A 16,754-nucleotide genomic window follows, 5' to 3' on the forward strand; every position below is an offset into this window, starting at 1 on the left:
ATATACCATTGTATAATTAAAAAGAAGTTAATAAAATCAAAACACTACTTTTAAATCACTACCAATATCATACTATCATATATCAATTTCTGTAATGATAAGTAAATAAACATTAGTTTGAATTAGTGGTTCAAATCAATATACCAAACTTATAAAAGCATTTATCTAAAAATTCACCTGCTTCAGTTAAACTTTATGTATACAATAACACCATCCTGTAATACATAAAGAGTGTTATTATTATAATTTTTTTCGAAAAATAAACTTCATTAAAACATGTATCTGCACCGAATCAAACGGGCAAGAGACCAACAATACAACACACCTCCGATCCAAACAGGCAAAAGGTACACTATTACAACATATACAAAGGATGTTTACATTACTCTTCCCAATGTATTAATTTAAAAGAAGACCTATTTAATTTTTTAGCCAAAGAAAACCTCTTGACTTGACTTCCCTTAAGATATCTTGCGGACCGTGCATAATATGGTGAAAAGCCGTCTCATTTCCCGCTTTCCAAATACACCAACATGTGATAATTATAAGGCCATGGATAATCTTTTTAGCCTTCTTTCTTTCCCATATGTAAAAAACCGTAGGCTTCCATAAGGTCTTTGAAGGCGAATACGTATAACGGGGGCATGTTGCACCAAACACTCAGACCCATCCAGATTCTATTTGATAACATGTCGTGCTCCTCATAGAAAGGACACATATCCGTCGGAATATTAACGTTTCTTTTCCTTAGGTTCTTCGGAGTTGTTAGTATAAACAATAGATGTTTGTATTGAATCAAGATGCTATTCTCATTATTTACAAATCAATATATAGTGGTACAAGAGTGAATACAATAATTACAAGAGCTTGATTCTAGGGGGAGAATTATGCAATGGTTACAAATCTTCTAGGGAGAGAATTATGTAATGGTTACAAATCTTGTTGACTAAGAATAATTTGCAATTAATGGTGACTTAATTTGTGGTGTTGATACGCCCCCACAAGATGGAGGATCCATTGGAGACTCCAATCTTGGACCAAAAAACAGGAAAGGTGCCCGTGGAAGCGGTTTGGTGAGGACATCCACAAGTTGATCCTTTGAGCTGACGTGAAGGACTTTGAGTTGCCCGGAGTTAACTTGTTCCCGTTCAAAGTGATAGTCCAGGGCGATGTGTTTCATGCGTGAGTGGTAAACAGGATTGGCACATACATAGGTAGCTCCGGTGTTGTCACAGTAAAGCAAAGGAGTGCTCAAATTTGGTAGACCCAGTTCACCGAGTAAATTTTTAACCCATGAAAGTTCAGCCGCGACATTAGCAAGAGCTTTGTACTCAGCTTCGGTGGACGATCTAGAGACCGTTTTTTGTTTTGCAGATTTCCAAGAGATGATATTGGACCCAAGGTATAAAATGTATGCTGTAGTGGATCGTCCCCCATCATTGATACCACCCCAGTCTGAGTCCGAGAAGGCTTGTAAGGTAAGGTTGGTATTGCGCTTCAAAACAACCCGTGATGTACCGTTCCTTTCAAATATCGGAGTACCCGTTTGAGAGCTTGCCAGTGTGATTGTTTGGGTGAATGCATGAATTGAGATAATTTATTGATGGCAAAGGAGATGTCTGGACGGGTGAAGGCTAGGTACTGCAGAGTACCTACCAGTTTTCTGTAGGGTGTGGAATCGACTGGAGGAGAGGAATCATTAGAGGAAAGCGGGTCAGAAACGCTTAAAGGAGTAAGAACCTCTTTTGCACCATCCATTTTAAAGGTGGTGAGGACATCTTGAATGTGGCGATGTTGGGAAAGAAATAGACCATTGGGCGTAGGAATGACTTCGATTCCTAGGAAGTGATGGAGAGGGCCTAAGTCTTTGATAGAGAATTGTTTGCTTAGGGCTTGAACAAAGGAATCCATGAAGGGATTATGATTTCCCGTAAGGACAATGTCATCGACGTACACAAGGAGATAGCAAGTGATATTATTGAGGTTGTAGACAAAGAGGGAGGGATCAGAAAGACATTTTTTAAAACCAAAGCCAATGAGAAATTTGGTTAGTTCAATGTACCAAGCACGCGGTGCTTGCTTAAGGAAATAGAGAGATTTTTTGAGTTTGCAAATGTGACGAGGGAATTCTGAATTTGTGAATCCGGGAGGTTGTATCATAAAAACATCTTCATGAAGGGTCCCATGAAGAAACGCATTGTTTACATCTAGTTGACGTAAAGGCCACCCTTTTGAAAGGGCAATGGAGAGAACGGTTCGAATGGTAACGGGTTTAGTAACAGGGCTAAATGTTTCATGATAGTCTTTTCCATATTGTTGGTGAAACCCTTTAGCAACAAGACGTGCTTTGTATTTGTCAATTGTGTCGTCGGGTTTGCGTTTGATTCGGAATACCCATTTGCAACTAATAGGAGTTTGGGTTGTGTGAGGTACAAGTTCCCATGTGTTGTTATGGATGAGAGCATTGTATTCCAGATCCATGGCGTGGCGCCAATCCAGATCTTTCAAGGCTTGAGTATAAGTGGATGGTTCAAGAGATACGGGTAGAGGATGAATGGTAGTGGAGTTAACGAAACTTGAGTTGTAGTATTTTGAATTAGGTTTGGGTTGTCTGCGAGTTCGTGGAGGATGGTTGTGGGGAGAGTCCGTAGGGGAACCGGGTTGGTTTGTTTGGGATTCGGGTGAGATGGGCGTAGGAGATGGGTTGGAGCCGGTTGGTGGAATGGTCTGTTCATCGGGCTGAGGTAGTGGGCCGTTGTGTGGATCAGTGGCGTTAGTGGGTAATGAGCCGTTTGGAGATACAAGGGGAAGGGAGGATGGTGTAGGTGGCTGTGTAGTTGGGCTTGGAGTATTGGAGGTGGGAGTTGGGCCATTGCGATGTAAAGAAGGGTGGGCTGGGCCGTGTATAGGAGGGGTGGCAGCAATTTGGGTTTCGGGTGTGGTGGGCGGTTGGGTAGAGTGTGGATGGTGTGTGGTTGGTTGAATGTTGGGAGGTTGTGGTTGAGAAGGGTGAGTGGTGTTAGGAGAGGGAGGCGTTGGTGAGGAAATTGGAGCCGAGGGTTGTGGTGGTAAGAAAGTGTCGAATGACACATGTTTGGGATTGGAATTGGTGGCTTGAGATGGAAAGATGTGCGGAACAAATTGGACATGGCGAGAGTGGTAGAGTTTGTGATTAAGGGGGTCATAGCATTTGAATGCCGACTTGGAGGATGAGTACCCTAGGAAGATGCATGCCATTGAACGTAAATGTAGTTTGGAAGTGGCGTATGGTCGTAACCATGGGTAGCAAAGGCAACCAAACGGTTTGAGTTTGGAATAACTGGGAGTGGTTTTGAACAACATATCATAGGGTGATTTGTTGTGAAGGGTGGGTGTAGGTAAGCGATTGATGAGATGAGTAGCGGTTTGAAAAGCATGAGACCAAAAATGTTGTGGTAAGTGGGAGTAGTGGAGTAATGCGAGGCCGGTTTCAACAACGTGTCGGTGACGTCGTTCGGCAATACCGTCTTGTTCCGGTGAGTGAGGTGGTGTCGTGTAATGGGAGATACCTTGAGAGGCAAGATATGGTGAGAGACCCACATATTCACCCCCATTATCAGTGAATAATGCAACAATGTTGGTTTTTAAAAATTTTTCAACAAGCGATTTAAATTGTGGAAAAAGAATTTTGACATCAGATTTTCGTTTGATTGGGTATAACCAAATGTATTTGGAAAAATAGTCAACAAAAATGACATAGTATTTAAAGCCATCTATTGACGTTTTTACGGGACCCCATACGTCGGAGTAGAGAAGTTGTAGTGGTTGATTAGCAACAAAATAATTTTTGCCAAAAGGTAGTTTGTGGCTTTTATTTAGTGAACATGAAGCACAATGAAAAGACTCGTGGGTCACCTTATTACTATGAAGTCCTAATTTAGAAATTAAAGACTTAAACACTTGAAGCGATGGATGTCCAAGTATGTGGTGCCACATGAGAAGAGAGTTTGTTTGGGTGTTGTTGATTTGAGGAGACAATGAGATTGGTCCATAGTAGACATCATTGATGTTCACTCCTCGCATGAGACGCGCCCCCGTGCGTAGATCCTTGACAAAAAATGATAGGGAAAAAATTCAACAGAAACACGATTAGTACGACAAACTTTGGCAACAGAAATAAGATTATTTCGAAGATTGGGAGCAATTAAAATGTTATCTAAAAGAAGTGGGCGAGATTTTGTTGGAATAGTTGTTTGAGCAATATGAGTTATAGGGAGAGTTTTACCATCACCTAGCACGATCTTATCGGGTCCTCCATATTCGGAAAGAACGGGAAATTGTTGGTTGTTGTTCGCGGTGTTGTTGGACGCACCCGTGTCCCACATCCAAGATGGGATTGTAGCCGTTGGGTGAGGGGTGGTGTAGGTAACCACCGGGGTGTTGTTATTTTGAGGCGAGACATTGTGTTCTCGTAGGAAGTGAGTAAGTTTGCGACAATCTTTGGTGTCATGTCCGGGAATGTTACAATAGTAACAATAGGTGTTGTTGTTGCGAGTCGGGCGAGGGTTGGTATTGGTAGTTCTAGATGGCCATTGGTTTCGGGTTGTGGGTGGATTTGGGTTGCGTGTTGGGCGATTGGCATAAGTAGTGGGTTGACGGTTGTGGATGATTGGTTTGGCCATGGTGAATCGAAAGAAAAAAAGGGAAGCGGACAGAAGGTGTCTGTCGAGTTTTGGATCGGAGATGGCTCAAGGGAGCTTTTAGGCTCTTGATACCATATAAACAATAGATGTTTGTATTGAATCAAGATGCTATTCTCATTATTTGCAAATCAATATATAGTGGTACAAGAGTGAATACAATAATTACAAGAGCTTGATTCTAGGGAGAGAATTATGCAATGGTTACAAATCTTGTTGACTAATAATAATTTGCAATTAATGGTGACTTAATTTATGGTGTTGATAGTTAGTCTATTTGGATTCGCTCTCCATGCCATGATATTATATATGAGGACCCATTTGCATCAGTTAAAGTTACTACCAATCCAAAAGTATTGTAGTTGAATGAGAAAGATTTTTTTTTCACCACAAATATTTTCACATTTTTTATCCATGGAAAGTGGTTTAAATTTACATCGAGAGAGATAGAAGGTAAACGGATAACAATCTGCGCCACTATTTTTTTTTTGAATTAATTTATATATTTTGTATTAATTTGTATATAGTCATGCGATACCAATAACTTCATAAATAACCCCATCTACCATCTTAGTCTAAAAAAGTGGCTAGTTCTGACTTCACGTGTTACCAATGCATTGAAACTTACATCACTCCCAACATTTCTAACTTCACAATTTCCACAATGCTACCAACATGTCTAATATGTTAATCATACTTAGCACTATTTTCGCATTTTCGCTGAAAGATTTAATGGTTATATTTAAAGATCTTAGAGCCTCGGATAAGAAGAAAGAAGTGGTGCAAGGTATTATCATGATTGTTTGCTAGAGCATTTGGCGTGCCAGAAATAACGCAAAGTTCTCGGATGCTCCGATTCGGATAGAAAATATCATTAGTGAGGTTAAAGCGTTGGGCTTTTTGTGGTTCTCGAGTCGTTCTAAGTTTAAAGATATAGGATGGGGAGAGTGGATTTCATTTGTAAATATGTAATCTAGTTTGTCTGTGTGTTCCGTCGGCCCGGCTTGGGTCGGCGCGGTGTCGTTTTTCTAATAAAAATCTTTCAAAAAAAAAAAACTTAGCACTATTTGTTTTCAGTCCCTTACCAAATCAAAAAGGTCATGGAGTTATAGTAACTCCTATAATAACTAAATTCACTCTTGCTTCCATTGAGGTCGCAAGTTCGAATCAGAGTCACACGGGGGCTTTGTCCAACCTGCACGCCAGAGAGTTTCGACTCTTGTGGTGGCGCAACTGGAGAAACCCTGTGGGTTCTCGAACCGGGGTTATGCCCTCTATGGAGAAACCCTGTGGGTTCTTGAACCGGGGTCGGTCTCGCAAGCCAACCTGCAGCCACTCAGTTCAATCTGAAAATTCGCCGTTCTAAAAAAAATCCACTCTTGCTTCCACTCCTAACAATTGTATACCTAATGAAAAAACATTGCCCTGTCTGTGAGTTTCGACACACTCTTTAAACAAGCAATCTAAAGTGTCGCGAACAATATGAATTTCTATATGAGTCCCATTCTCATAATAGATAGTCTTATAAAAGAACATCAATTAGTTTCATCATATATCTACAATTCATAAGTATGCTGTTGCTTGAAAATCCATATCATCCGAAATCGAATTGGCGGCTAAACATCTCTCAAGTTATGACCTAAATAAGAAAAATAAGACTTGAGTTCTACTTCAATACCAATTACTTAGTAACTTGAGTTCTACTTCAAGTTTATTGCTTCAGCCTTCATGTCACAAAATTCTGCAATAAGAAAATGTTTATGGAGATATATTTTTTGAACAGTGTTCCTAAAAACGGTGTTTGATCAATATGTATATTTTACTATATCTCATCAAAACTAGTCGGTACTCAATACCAAGTTTATTGACGTCCAAACGACGATAAAAAAGCAATTTTTAACGCGTCAAAATACGTAAGCCGTACAGTTAAAGTAAAGACATTTAAATGGAAAATTAGATTTAGTTTAAGTTTAGAGGTTATACAATAACTTTATTGAAGTCGTAGAGTATAAAACGTAAATCGGTTAAAATAAAATAGAAAAAAAATTATACGCTTGAAGGGGTGCAAGTGTAAAATTCATTTAAACCTACTAATCAAACCAGCTAATATCATTTGTTTAAAGACCCAAAAAGCATGAATAGATGGACCAGAAGAAATGTGAGAAAATGTAATCCTCCCAGAGTCCCAGGTATTTGACTTCTTTGACTTCTGTTATTTCTTTCTCATTGTGGTCTGCGATTGTTATTTAAGACTCATGTAAAATGTTATCCTTATGTTATTCATCTTTAAAGTCTTTTTTAAAAAGTGAACGTTTTAGACATTTTGATGTGAAAGTTATAATTACGTTACTATTGAACCAAAGACTTATGTGAAAGTTGGTGGGGAAGGTCAAAAAGTATCACTGGTCTTTGAAATTACATGCCGATAATTGTACTATTATTGAGTATATATAGATTGTAGCACACTGAGTATCTATAGCCATTAGAAGAAACATACAATTAAAGAGAATGAGTAATTCGATCTTGCTTTTATTTTTCCTTTCCTTATTCTTCATCTCTTCTACCACTTATTCTATCAACACCACCCATAAATGCTCTGTTCAACAGACCCAGGCTTTGCTTCATTTTAAACAAAACCTTTCCTCAATCAATGATGCCTTGTTTGAGTATGACTCCACATGTAAATATTGGCTTGGTTCTGGTTATAATCCAATTATGATGAACTGGAACACAGGTATAGATTGCTGTGAATGGAGTGGAGTCACTTGTGACCCCTCCACTGGTGACGTTATTGGTCTTGACCTGAGCTGTGGCATGGTGAAAGGTACTATCCACCCTAACTCCACTCTTTTTCACCTCCCTCGTCTCCAGAGACTCAACCTTGCTTACAATAGCTTTACTCATTCCCAACTTCCACCTGCAATAGACATGCTTTCTAATAGTCTCACGCATCTCAACATCTCTTCTTGTGGGTTTACTGGTCAAGTTCCCACATATATTTCACACCTTCATAAATTGGTCTCCCTTGATCTCTCTTGGAATGGGAATGGGAAACTCAATCTTGAACCTCATGTTTTCATCAATCTGCTTCAAAATTTAACTGTTATGAAAGAACTTTCTCTTAGCGAGGTTAACATCTCTGCAGTTTTACCTAGTAATCTTAATATCTCTTCTTCATCTTTAAAATTGCTAAATCTTGGCTCCACTGGATTGCAAGGAAACCTGCCTCGCAACATTTTCACTCTTCAAACTTTGGAAACACTCGACTTGTCGTATAACCGTTTGACAGGGCATATCCCTTCAGAGGTCCAACTTCTTCCTAATTTGGTTTCACTTGATCTCTCTGGGAATGGGATTGATTTTGAACCTCATATTTTCCGCAGTCTCCTTGTAAATTCTACTTTTTTGAGAGACCTTTGGCTTCGTGAAGTTAATATAGGTATTGTTTTATCCACTTATCTTAATATCTCTTCTTCTCTAAGAATACTCGATCTCAGCAACACCAGCCTGCAAGGGAAGTTACCTGATAACATCTTAAATCTTAAATATTTGGAAATTCTTGATTTGTCAGAGAACAATATTCTCTCTGGCCCATTTCCCAAGGTTAACACAAGCACTAGCATCCCTCTCAGGATGTTAGTTCTCTCAGGTTGTGGTTTGAATGGGTCCCTTCCCAAATCCTTTGGTAACCTTAGATACCTTGAATTCCTATATTTATCAGATAACAAACTTTCTGGAACACTGCCTTCTTCATTGTTTACCCTTCCTTCTTTAGACTCAATCATCCTAGATAATAACATGTTCCAAGGAAATATGCCACTCGAGTTGTTTTCTCTTCAATCTTTAAAATACTTATACCTTAGTAACAATCAATTAAGTGGCCAGATAGGTGTGCTTGATAATGGCTCTGACCTCCAAACATTTCAACGCCTTACCAACCTCACTCACCTAGACCTTTCATATAATAATTTTAGAGGTGACTGGGAGTTGGATGCATTGTTATCAAGCCTCACAAACCTTCAAGTACTCACTTTGTCACAAAGTGGTATATCTGTTACAACCAGTAATGCTAATCATTTTGTCAACCCTGAATTTAAGGTCATAAGTTTGGCCTCTTGTAGTCTAAAGGTGTTTCCAGTGTCCATTAGAACCATGACAAATCTTCGATACTTAAATTTGGCCAACAATGATATACAGGGACACATTCCTGACTGGATAGGGGAGATTGGAAAAATTCAGTTGTTTGTTTTGGATCTTTCAAATAACTCAATTACCGGTACCATTCCAAATGTATACGAGGATTGGAGTGAGTTAGAGGGGTTTGTTTTGAATGGAAATCAGTTACAAGGAAAGGTGCCCACTTCTTTGTACAAATGTCAAAAGTTGAAAATAATTGATTTGGGAAACAACCAGTTAAGTGACACATTCCCTGACTGGTTAGGAGATCTTCCCAAATTACAAGCTCTTGTCCTCAGATCAAACAATTTTCATGGTGGCATTGTAACCTCTTCTAAGGTTAAATTCCCATTTCCAAGTTTGCGAGTTATTGACTTATCTCACAATGGGTTTGTAGGCCAACTCCCTACAGAATATTTTCAAAATTTTAATGCCATGAAGAAAGTGGTAAAAAGTAACACCAAACCAGAGTATTTGTCCACAGGTTCCATTTATTACTCTATAACTATTGTGATGAAAGGAGTGGAACAACATGTTCCACGAATTTTGGTTAAGCTCACAATCGTTGATTTATCGAATAATAAATTTAAAGGGGAGATTCCATACATCTTGGGAAATCTCAACTCTTTAAAAGAGCTTAACTTGTCCCACAACAGTCTGATAGGACAAATCCCACATGCTCTTGGGAATATATCAGAAATTGAATCATTAGACCTGTCTTGGAACCAACTCACAGGAGAGATTCCACAAAGCCTTGCTGACTTGACATTTCTTGGATCCTTAAATCTATCACAAAACCATCTCGAGGGCCACATTCCACAACGAAAACAGTTCAACACATTTGATAATTATTCATTTGGTGGGAACCCAAAACTCTGTGGGCTTCCGTTGACCAAAAAGTGCAGTGAGCATCCTCATGTACTACAACTTGAAGGTGATAGATATGAAGAGGAGAGTGGATTCACATGGAAAGTGGTGGTGATGGGATATGGGTGTGGAGCCTTACTTGGAATGGTGTTGGGATATATCATGTTATCAACTGGAAGACCAAAATGGTTCAATGCAATTGCTGATGTAGCTGACCATATGATCTTAAACAGGCAAAACAAGAGAAGATAATAAATTTAGTTCATGAATGGTACGTGTTTCACATGTTTTTCTATTACCCTAAATTGTGCAAAACGCCTTACTCTGTTTTCTTTTATTTTATAAAATTGATGCAGGGAAAGAACTTTATGCTGCAACTGGACCCTTTTGAATCATGCAGTTGTTGAGAAACTTCTGAATTATGTTGTATGTTGGGTATTTGTTATTGTGTTGTTGTTGAGAAACTTCTGAATCGGTATTCAAATTGCTCTTTCTATATTTTTTGGTGTACAAGTAGAAAGTAAAAGGTAGATACTGATTAAAATCGAAGATGTTATTAATTTCATGGTTAGGGTTCTTAATCTTTAATGATGTGCCTACGTAGATTATTTCTTTTAAATGGCAATCACTCAGATATGTTGTGTGGTTTTGTGTTTCTTGACGAACTGGGTGCTCCTTTTATTTAATCTGAGTTGAACTGAAATAATGGAATAATAATGTTAATTAGTTGAACCGAGTTGAACTGAAAAACTCAGAATCTTTTCTGTTTTGGTGAACACTAGCATCGCTGCACATTGTGGACTCTTTATAATGTTAATTAGTTTCCTTCTCTTTCACAGCATATTAGTATCTTCAATTTTGAAAATAGTTGAAGGTTATTGGTTGGACTGTGGATAGAAATGGTACTTGTTAATCAAGGTGACTCGTAATATTTCAAGGAGTGTTTGATTTCCTAATAGCGGCAAGAATTACTGGAATACAGTCTGTTATGACCGAACCCATTCCAACCCGCTACCCAGCCTGACCCCACCTGCCCGTTTTTTCAAGTTTATTTGAGATGCTTATCTGGTATGAAGGTAAATCAATGTGGACAAATTGCATGTGTTGATTTGTCCCTCCGAAGCTTGTGGCTAGTGAGATTTATTGCTAATTGTTTGAAATGGCTGGAAACTTACATAATGGTTTGCGATTATTGAATCTTTAGGCTTTAGTCTGAATAAATATTTGTGGAGCCTCACCAGTTCAGTTTGCATCGAATATTCAGTACAAATACAATACATGAGAGATTCGCTAACTAATTGAACACTATCAACCAGAGATCTCACCATTATATAATACTCTAATTTATAACATTTGTATGCATTGGGTGTTGTATCCTATGCTTTAGTTATTTACCTTCATAATTAGCAAGCTGTTTGACACTACAAGAAAATTGGGCAATCGTGACCAAAATTTGCTACCGAAAAAAATGGTAGCAAATTTATCCATCAATTTGCCACGGAGATGAAAAATTAGGGTATTTATCATGATATGGTAGCAAAGTGGTTGCATTTTTGCCACCCTTTTATTTTTGGTGGCAATTTGTGAAAAAATACGTAAAAAACATAAAAATAAAAAGCTATTTGTTAATTGTGACCATATTATTGGTGACAACATGAAAATTCAAATAAGTGGGTTATTTTTTAGTGGATCTGCTTCAAAAGTCAATTAATTAGGGTTCAACCAAATAGCTCCTATCCCAAAATTTGCAGAAGCAATTTCAATGAACCCGATCTCCTACCAATGATATTGTTAATCTTTAGTTTTACTTTTAGCCACCACACAGAACCTTCATCAAAGCTCATTGTCACTACACTATCCGCAGAGAGACAAAACCCTCAAATTTTCGTAATTAAGGTTCCTAATCTCCATGGAAATCCACTCGTAAGGTATAAATCCTCCACTCTCTCTTCATTTCCGCACTTGATTCAACTGTATTGTCAACTAAAATCACTTCGATTTCACCGATTTCGAGGTTTTAGTTGATCTGTTGTTTTTAGTGTAGTACCTAGGGTTTATTCAACTGTTTAGTTGATATGTTGTTTTTAGTGTAGTACCAAGGGTTTATTCACTGATTTCGGCTATGCTGTTTTAGCTAATCTTGATCCTCAATATGGCCTATGTAAGTTAGCATGTTTTTGCAATTATTGTAATGAGTTATATATGCATGCTTGTTTGTGATCAATGAAGTATCATGTGTTGATAGATGGAAGTGTTGTCCCTCCTTTGATATATTCTGTGATGGGGACTTCACAAGAACTAGCCATCGGTCCAGTAGCTGTGGTGTCGCTGCTCATATCATCAATGATCTCAAAACTAGTTGATCCTGCTGCTGATCCTGTTTCCTACAGAAAACTTGTTTTCACTGCCACATTCTTCGCCAGCACCTTGCAAGCTCTTTTTGGAATTCTTAGGTACGTACTACTTCATGGTCCATTATATTGAACAAAAAACTCCTAATTATTTAAGCAACCATTATGGTCGAAATGCATACAATTGATAGAAACTAGTTAGGATATATCATGTCTGCAACTCTTAATATTCATCGTAAAGCCTACTAGTGGTGCTCTCAAGTATCAATTAGTCTGAAAATCCAAGTCCGCCAATATTTTTCCGTGTTGATCACCATCTCGTCAAACTAAGGGCATCCTATCTAATGATACACTTAGATTTTTAACCAAATGTTTCTTCACCGCTCACTATAATCACAGTTAATAGAAAGAATTGAAGGAAGATAGTAGATAATAACTATGATATAATAGCTCGTTTTCATTAAGCCTAATATAAAATATAGATAACTAAATATAGATAAGCAATATAGAATATTTAAAAAGAACTAAAATATAATGTAAAATTTAACGGTCCGGTTTTTGGCGTAAACCGTAAACCAAACCGTTAGATATGGTTTGAAAATTTTGAAACCGACCGACTGAAAATTAAAGGAAAAAACCAACCGCGGAACCAAACTGGTGACCGGTTTGGGCGGTTTCATGGTTTGAGACCAAACCATGAACACCCCTAAACCTAGATGGGAACAAAGAAATGTTAGCCATGGGCTTCATGAACATTGCAGGATCTATGTCTTTTTGCTATGTTGCCACTGGTATGGTATATATACCTATTTAATTATGTCGTCTATGCGGTGGCGGACCAGAAATTATTTTCTAGGGGCGTGCACGAGGGGTTTAACCAAACTTTCAAGTGATTCGATCGGGAATTTTGCCTATAAAGTACACTAAAAATGATTTTTTTAAGGGGGGGCGCCTGCACACCCACCACCTCACTTAGGTCCGCCAAATGCGTCTATGTATAACTAATTAAGACCTGCAGATTGTTTAATGATCACTAGCTTGATTTAATTACAGGATCATTTTCACGAACTGTTGTAAATGTTTGTGCAGGGTGTGAATCTGCAGTATCAAATATTGTAATGGCAATAACTGTGTAGAGATTGGTCTTTTGGTTGCTGTAAGTGACACTATTTTATTTATTATTTATATTTATCATAAGGCTAATGAAAATGGAATTTGGTTGCAAAAATTAAAGAATTAAATAATATTAATATTTAAGAACAGAAGCAAGTTGGAACTCCTGGTTTAAGGTAAATCTTAAAAATCCAGATGTTTTATGTTGTTTTCTTTTGTACTTTCAACTTTCATCAACTCTTAGCAATGGATTAATCTCTCATCCGCCGTGGATCCTGCCATATCCACCGTATATGGTGGACCAGACGGGTAATGGGATGGCTATGGCGGCTGCACCCATGCAGCCACCATCTAGCTATTCCTATATGGGTGGTGATTATGATTCCAATTTGGATTGTCAGATGAACCCGTACAACAATACGGGTTCGAGTGACTATCAAGTACTGGAATCTGCACCGCATGGAATCCGTCATAGATTACTATGGTGGTGTCTCCCTACACCAGTCAATTTCCGGATGTGGGCAATAATTTTGCTCCACATTTCATGCCTCTAGCTCCGGTTACCCCGATCAGTTTTCGTATAATCTGGCGGTTAACTATGCGGCTGGTGGTGGTGACGAACAACGGTTAATGAGGTTGCGTTCTTCGGCTACTAAAGAAGGTAGGAAGAAACGAATGGCAAGATAGTGCCGGACTTACTTCTCCCACCACCACTCTAGACAAAGTCAAAATAATCAACATAATCGTGTGGCGGATTCTGATCACCATCCACAGGCAATGCTGGTTGATGATAACTGCTCTGGAAAATCTCATGTAGGAAACGGGTTGTACTGGCCGTCCACCGCCACCCTTCCACCACCACCACCACACATGGAAGTTCCTCATCGAACATCCTCCAGACCGCATCAGTCCAGTGACCGTCTATCAAAACAAACTTCCTCAGACAAGCTTCAGGTTGGCAAAGTTTAAGTGCATTTTAGTTTGTTTTTTGTAATTTGTAAATCAAAATTGACTCTTATTTTGTTTAATTTGACAATTAGGGATTCAATACTGACAAGAATTTGAAGTTTCTGCTCCAAAAAGTATTGAAGAAAGTGATGTTGGAAGTCTTGGGAGGATTGTGATGCCTAAGGTATAATCTTTAATATATTTTTGTATATGTTCTAAAAATTTTATTAAGATATTTGTGTAACTTAATGGAAATTGAATTTGTTTCATCAGAAAGAAGCCGAGAGTCACCTCCTGGATCTTAACTCAAGGGATGGAATCACCATTCCTATGGAAGATATCGGGACTTCGCAAGTGTGGAATATGCGTTATAGGTATATATACACCGTTGTGTTGTAAAAGTTTATGTTTATTCACACTTTGTTTTATCGATTTGATGCCATAATTAAGAACACAAAATACCAACACTTAGGTTGTGCATCAAACTAAATTTCTTTCTTTGTGCTCAATTTGAATTGGGTGTTGTACCCTATGCTTTAGTTATTTACCTTCATAATTAGCAAGCTGTCATGATGTTGTAAGTTGTGTTTTATGTGTGTTTCTTGCATGTTGTGGTTGTAAATCAAAGCTTGGTAGGTTATACCAAATCTTCTTTGAGAAGCTTTCTTCTCCCTGTAAATAGAAAAGAGAGAGAGAGTGAGACATCAGAAAAGGAACGGTACATATATAATTTACAAAGAGAAAAGAGATAGAGAGAGAGTAATCGGTGGAAGGACCGTCGTTCCCGTGGTCTACCCGCAACCGCACAGCGGAGCATCTGATTTTCCAAAGGGGTTTTAGTCCCCTCTCCACCGCTGGTCTCTCTTTCTCTCTCTTATTCCGGTCAGTGACATTAATGCTACTTTATTGTTTGGTTTCTGTCGTTAGCGGATTGTTGTTTCGTTAGTTATTTACCTTCGATGACCTGCGACTAATGATATAGTCGGCAGTTTGATGTGGGTTTTGTTGTTAGCTTTCTGTCGGCGTTTGTGGATCTAAGTTTCATTGGTTTTTTTTACATCCGATGTCTTGCGGTTGATGTTTAGATAATTGTTCTTTGGTATGTTCCATGAGGTTTAAAGCTTTTAGGGGTTTTCAGATGTTGTGTATTGGAATAATTCTATGCAATGAGGTGTTGTACGTTGAGCTTTCTTTGTGTTTCCTACATCTTGTAGTTGTGTGGTACACCTTACAAAGTTATAGAGCTTCTTTCGTTTTCATATTCTTAACAAGATTTATATTTATTGTGTTTGAAACTTTGGGACTTTCGATTTTTCTCGCTCAGTGACGATCAGACAAATCTTATCCGAGAGTATTCTGTAGCATTAACTTGATCCTAATGCACTTGAAATCGTGTGCTACACTCGATGACGATGAATGCTGGCTCATCCGAGAGATGTGATGGTTCATTGTTGGGTTGGTTATATTCCATTGTATTTGAGACCTTACTTTGGTCTTAATGGATATGTTTGATCCCGGTAACAGTTGCTTTTTTTAACAATCACACGAAATGGTTGTATTTGGGACTTTCGAGTTTGGTCTACGTAGATACGTTTGTTCCTCAGTGACACTTGATGTTTTTTATAGTTTGCCTGTCGCTTTGGGTCAGTTGGTTGTGATGAGTTCAAAATTTACCACGACAATTGATGAGGATGGCGTGGCAAGGATGATGAATGGTTGGTAACTGACCAACAACCCGCCTTGCAGCCATGAGCCTTTGAAACCATGATTTTCATGAACTCTGAGCCACATAAAGTTCGGTATCACTTTCAAAAAGAAGTAGTTCAAATCTGAGTTTCAAACCCGAACGAAACCGATCCATTACCCCTCACTAAATGGTTTCGACAAAAAAAAAACAGTGTAGCTTTTTAAACGGTTTAGGAATAGACAATATGTTTGATTTAAAAATTGTTTTGCTCACCAAACCAAGGTACATAACGATTGTTAGACTTACCGGTTACCATCTCATAGCATGTGATACTGCCGAATAACTATAAATCTGATGGATTGCATGCCAATTTCGTTGCCCGCAGCGCAACGCGCGCGGCTCACTTTTCTAGTTTAAACTAATTAAGCCGATACATATGATCATGATCTTCACAATCAAACAGAAAAAAAAACTAATTTAAACCGAAAAAAAAACCCTAATGTGACAAAATGCGAAGTGTGAACAAGTATGTGGTGTGAAGAACAAAGGTTACTCTGCTCTTGTTTGAAAATTTTGAATAATAAATGAATATCAACTTGTGATCTGCACTAATTGCAATAGTGTTAGGTCTCATGTTTAATTTGGAAAATTTACTATTTTCCAATGTGATAATCATATGGTCAAGTAATCCTTTTTTTGTAACTTTTGACTTGTTTGGATAAAGAGAGCTATTGATGGCTTCTTTTTTATGTTCACAGTCAAATGTTACCTTTATGTATACAATAAATGTAATTCAGTTATATTTATCATATTCTGTGTATATGGTAATAATATTCCACTAGGCAGCTTGTGGCTTATGTTCATTTTACCTTTAGGTAGCGTTCGTTTCATGGAATGGAATGGAATTAGGAAGTTTTTCTTTGTAAAATTGAT

At 38.2% G+C, this 16,754-nt stretch overlaps 1 protein-coding gene and 1 long non-coding RNA gene across 5 annotated transcripts; both read left to right on the top strand.

Moving 5' to 3' along the window:
- The first annotated feature begins 7,203 nt into the window (after positions 1–7,203).
- On the top strand, positions 7,204–10,251 carry LOC110907833 (receptor-like protein 6). The gene is made up of 2 exons (XM_022152756.2): positions 7,204–9,993; positions 10,079–10,251. Exon 1 carries the CDS (start codon positions 7,395–7,397, stop codon positions 9,972–9,974), a length of 2,580 nt encoding a protein of 859 aa, XP_022008448.1. The 5' UTR covers positions 7,204–7,394; the 3' UTR covers positions 9,975–9,993; positions 10,079–10,251.
- A 1,148-nt stretch (positions 10,252–11,399) lies between these two features.
- Positions 11,400–14,699, top strand: LOC110904927. Of its 4 annotated transcripts, XR_002572844.2 has the most exons (7): positions 11,405–11,650; positions 11,816–11,883; positions 11,968–12,175; positions 13,163–13,229; positions 13,741–14,140; positions 14,227–14,318; positions 14,408–14,699. It is a non-coding gene; the product is annotated as an uncharacterized LOC110904927 (long non-coding RNA). The 4 variants fall into 4 exon arrangements; XR_004879861.1 differs by having other exon boundaries at positions 11,400–11,650; positions 11,811–11,883; positions 13,163–14,140; XR_004879860.1 differs by having other exon boundaries at positions 11,401–11,650; positions 13,163–14,140.
- The last annotated feature ends 2,055 nt before the right edge of the window (positions 14,700–16,754 follow it).

The sequence above is a fragment of the Helianthus annuus genome, chromosome 14 (assembly GCF_002127325.2).
Source record: "Helianthus annuus cultivar XRQ/B chromosome 14, HanXRQr2.0-SUNRISE, whole genome shotgun sequence".
Classification (NCBI taxonomy): domain Eukaryota; kingdom Viridiplantae; phylum Streptophyta; class Magnoliopsida; order Asterales; family Asteraceae; genus Helianthus; species Helianthus annuus.

What these genes read in the sequence shown, in the direction of transcription:
- LOC110907833 (XM_022152756.2), top strand. Translation starts at nt 7,395, where the DNA reads ATGATGAACTGGAACACAGGTATAGATTGCTGTGAATGGAGTGGAGTC.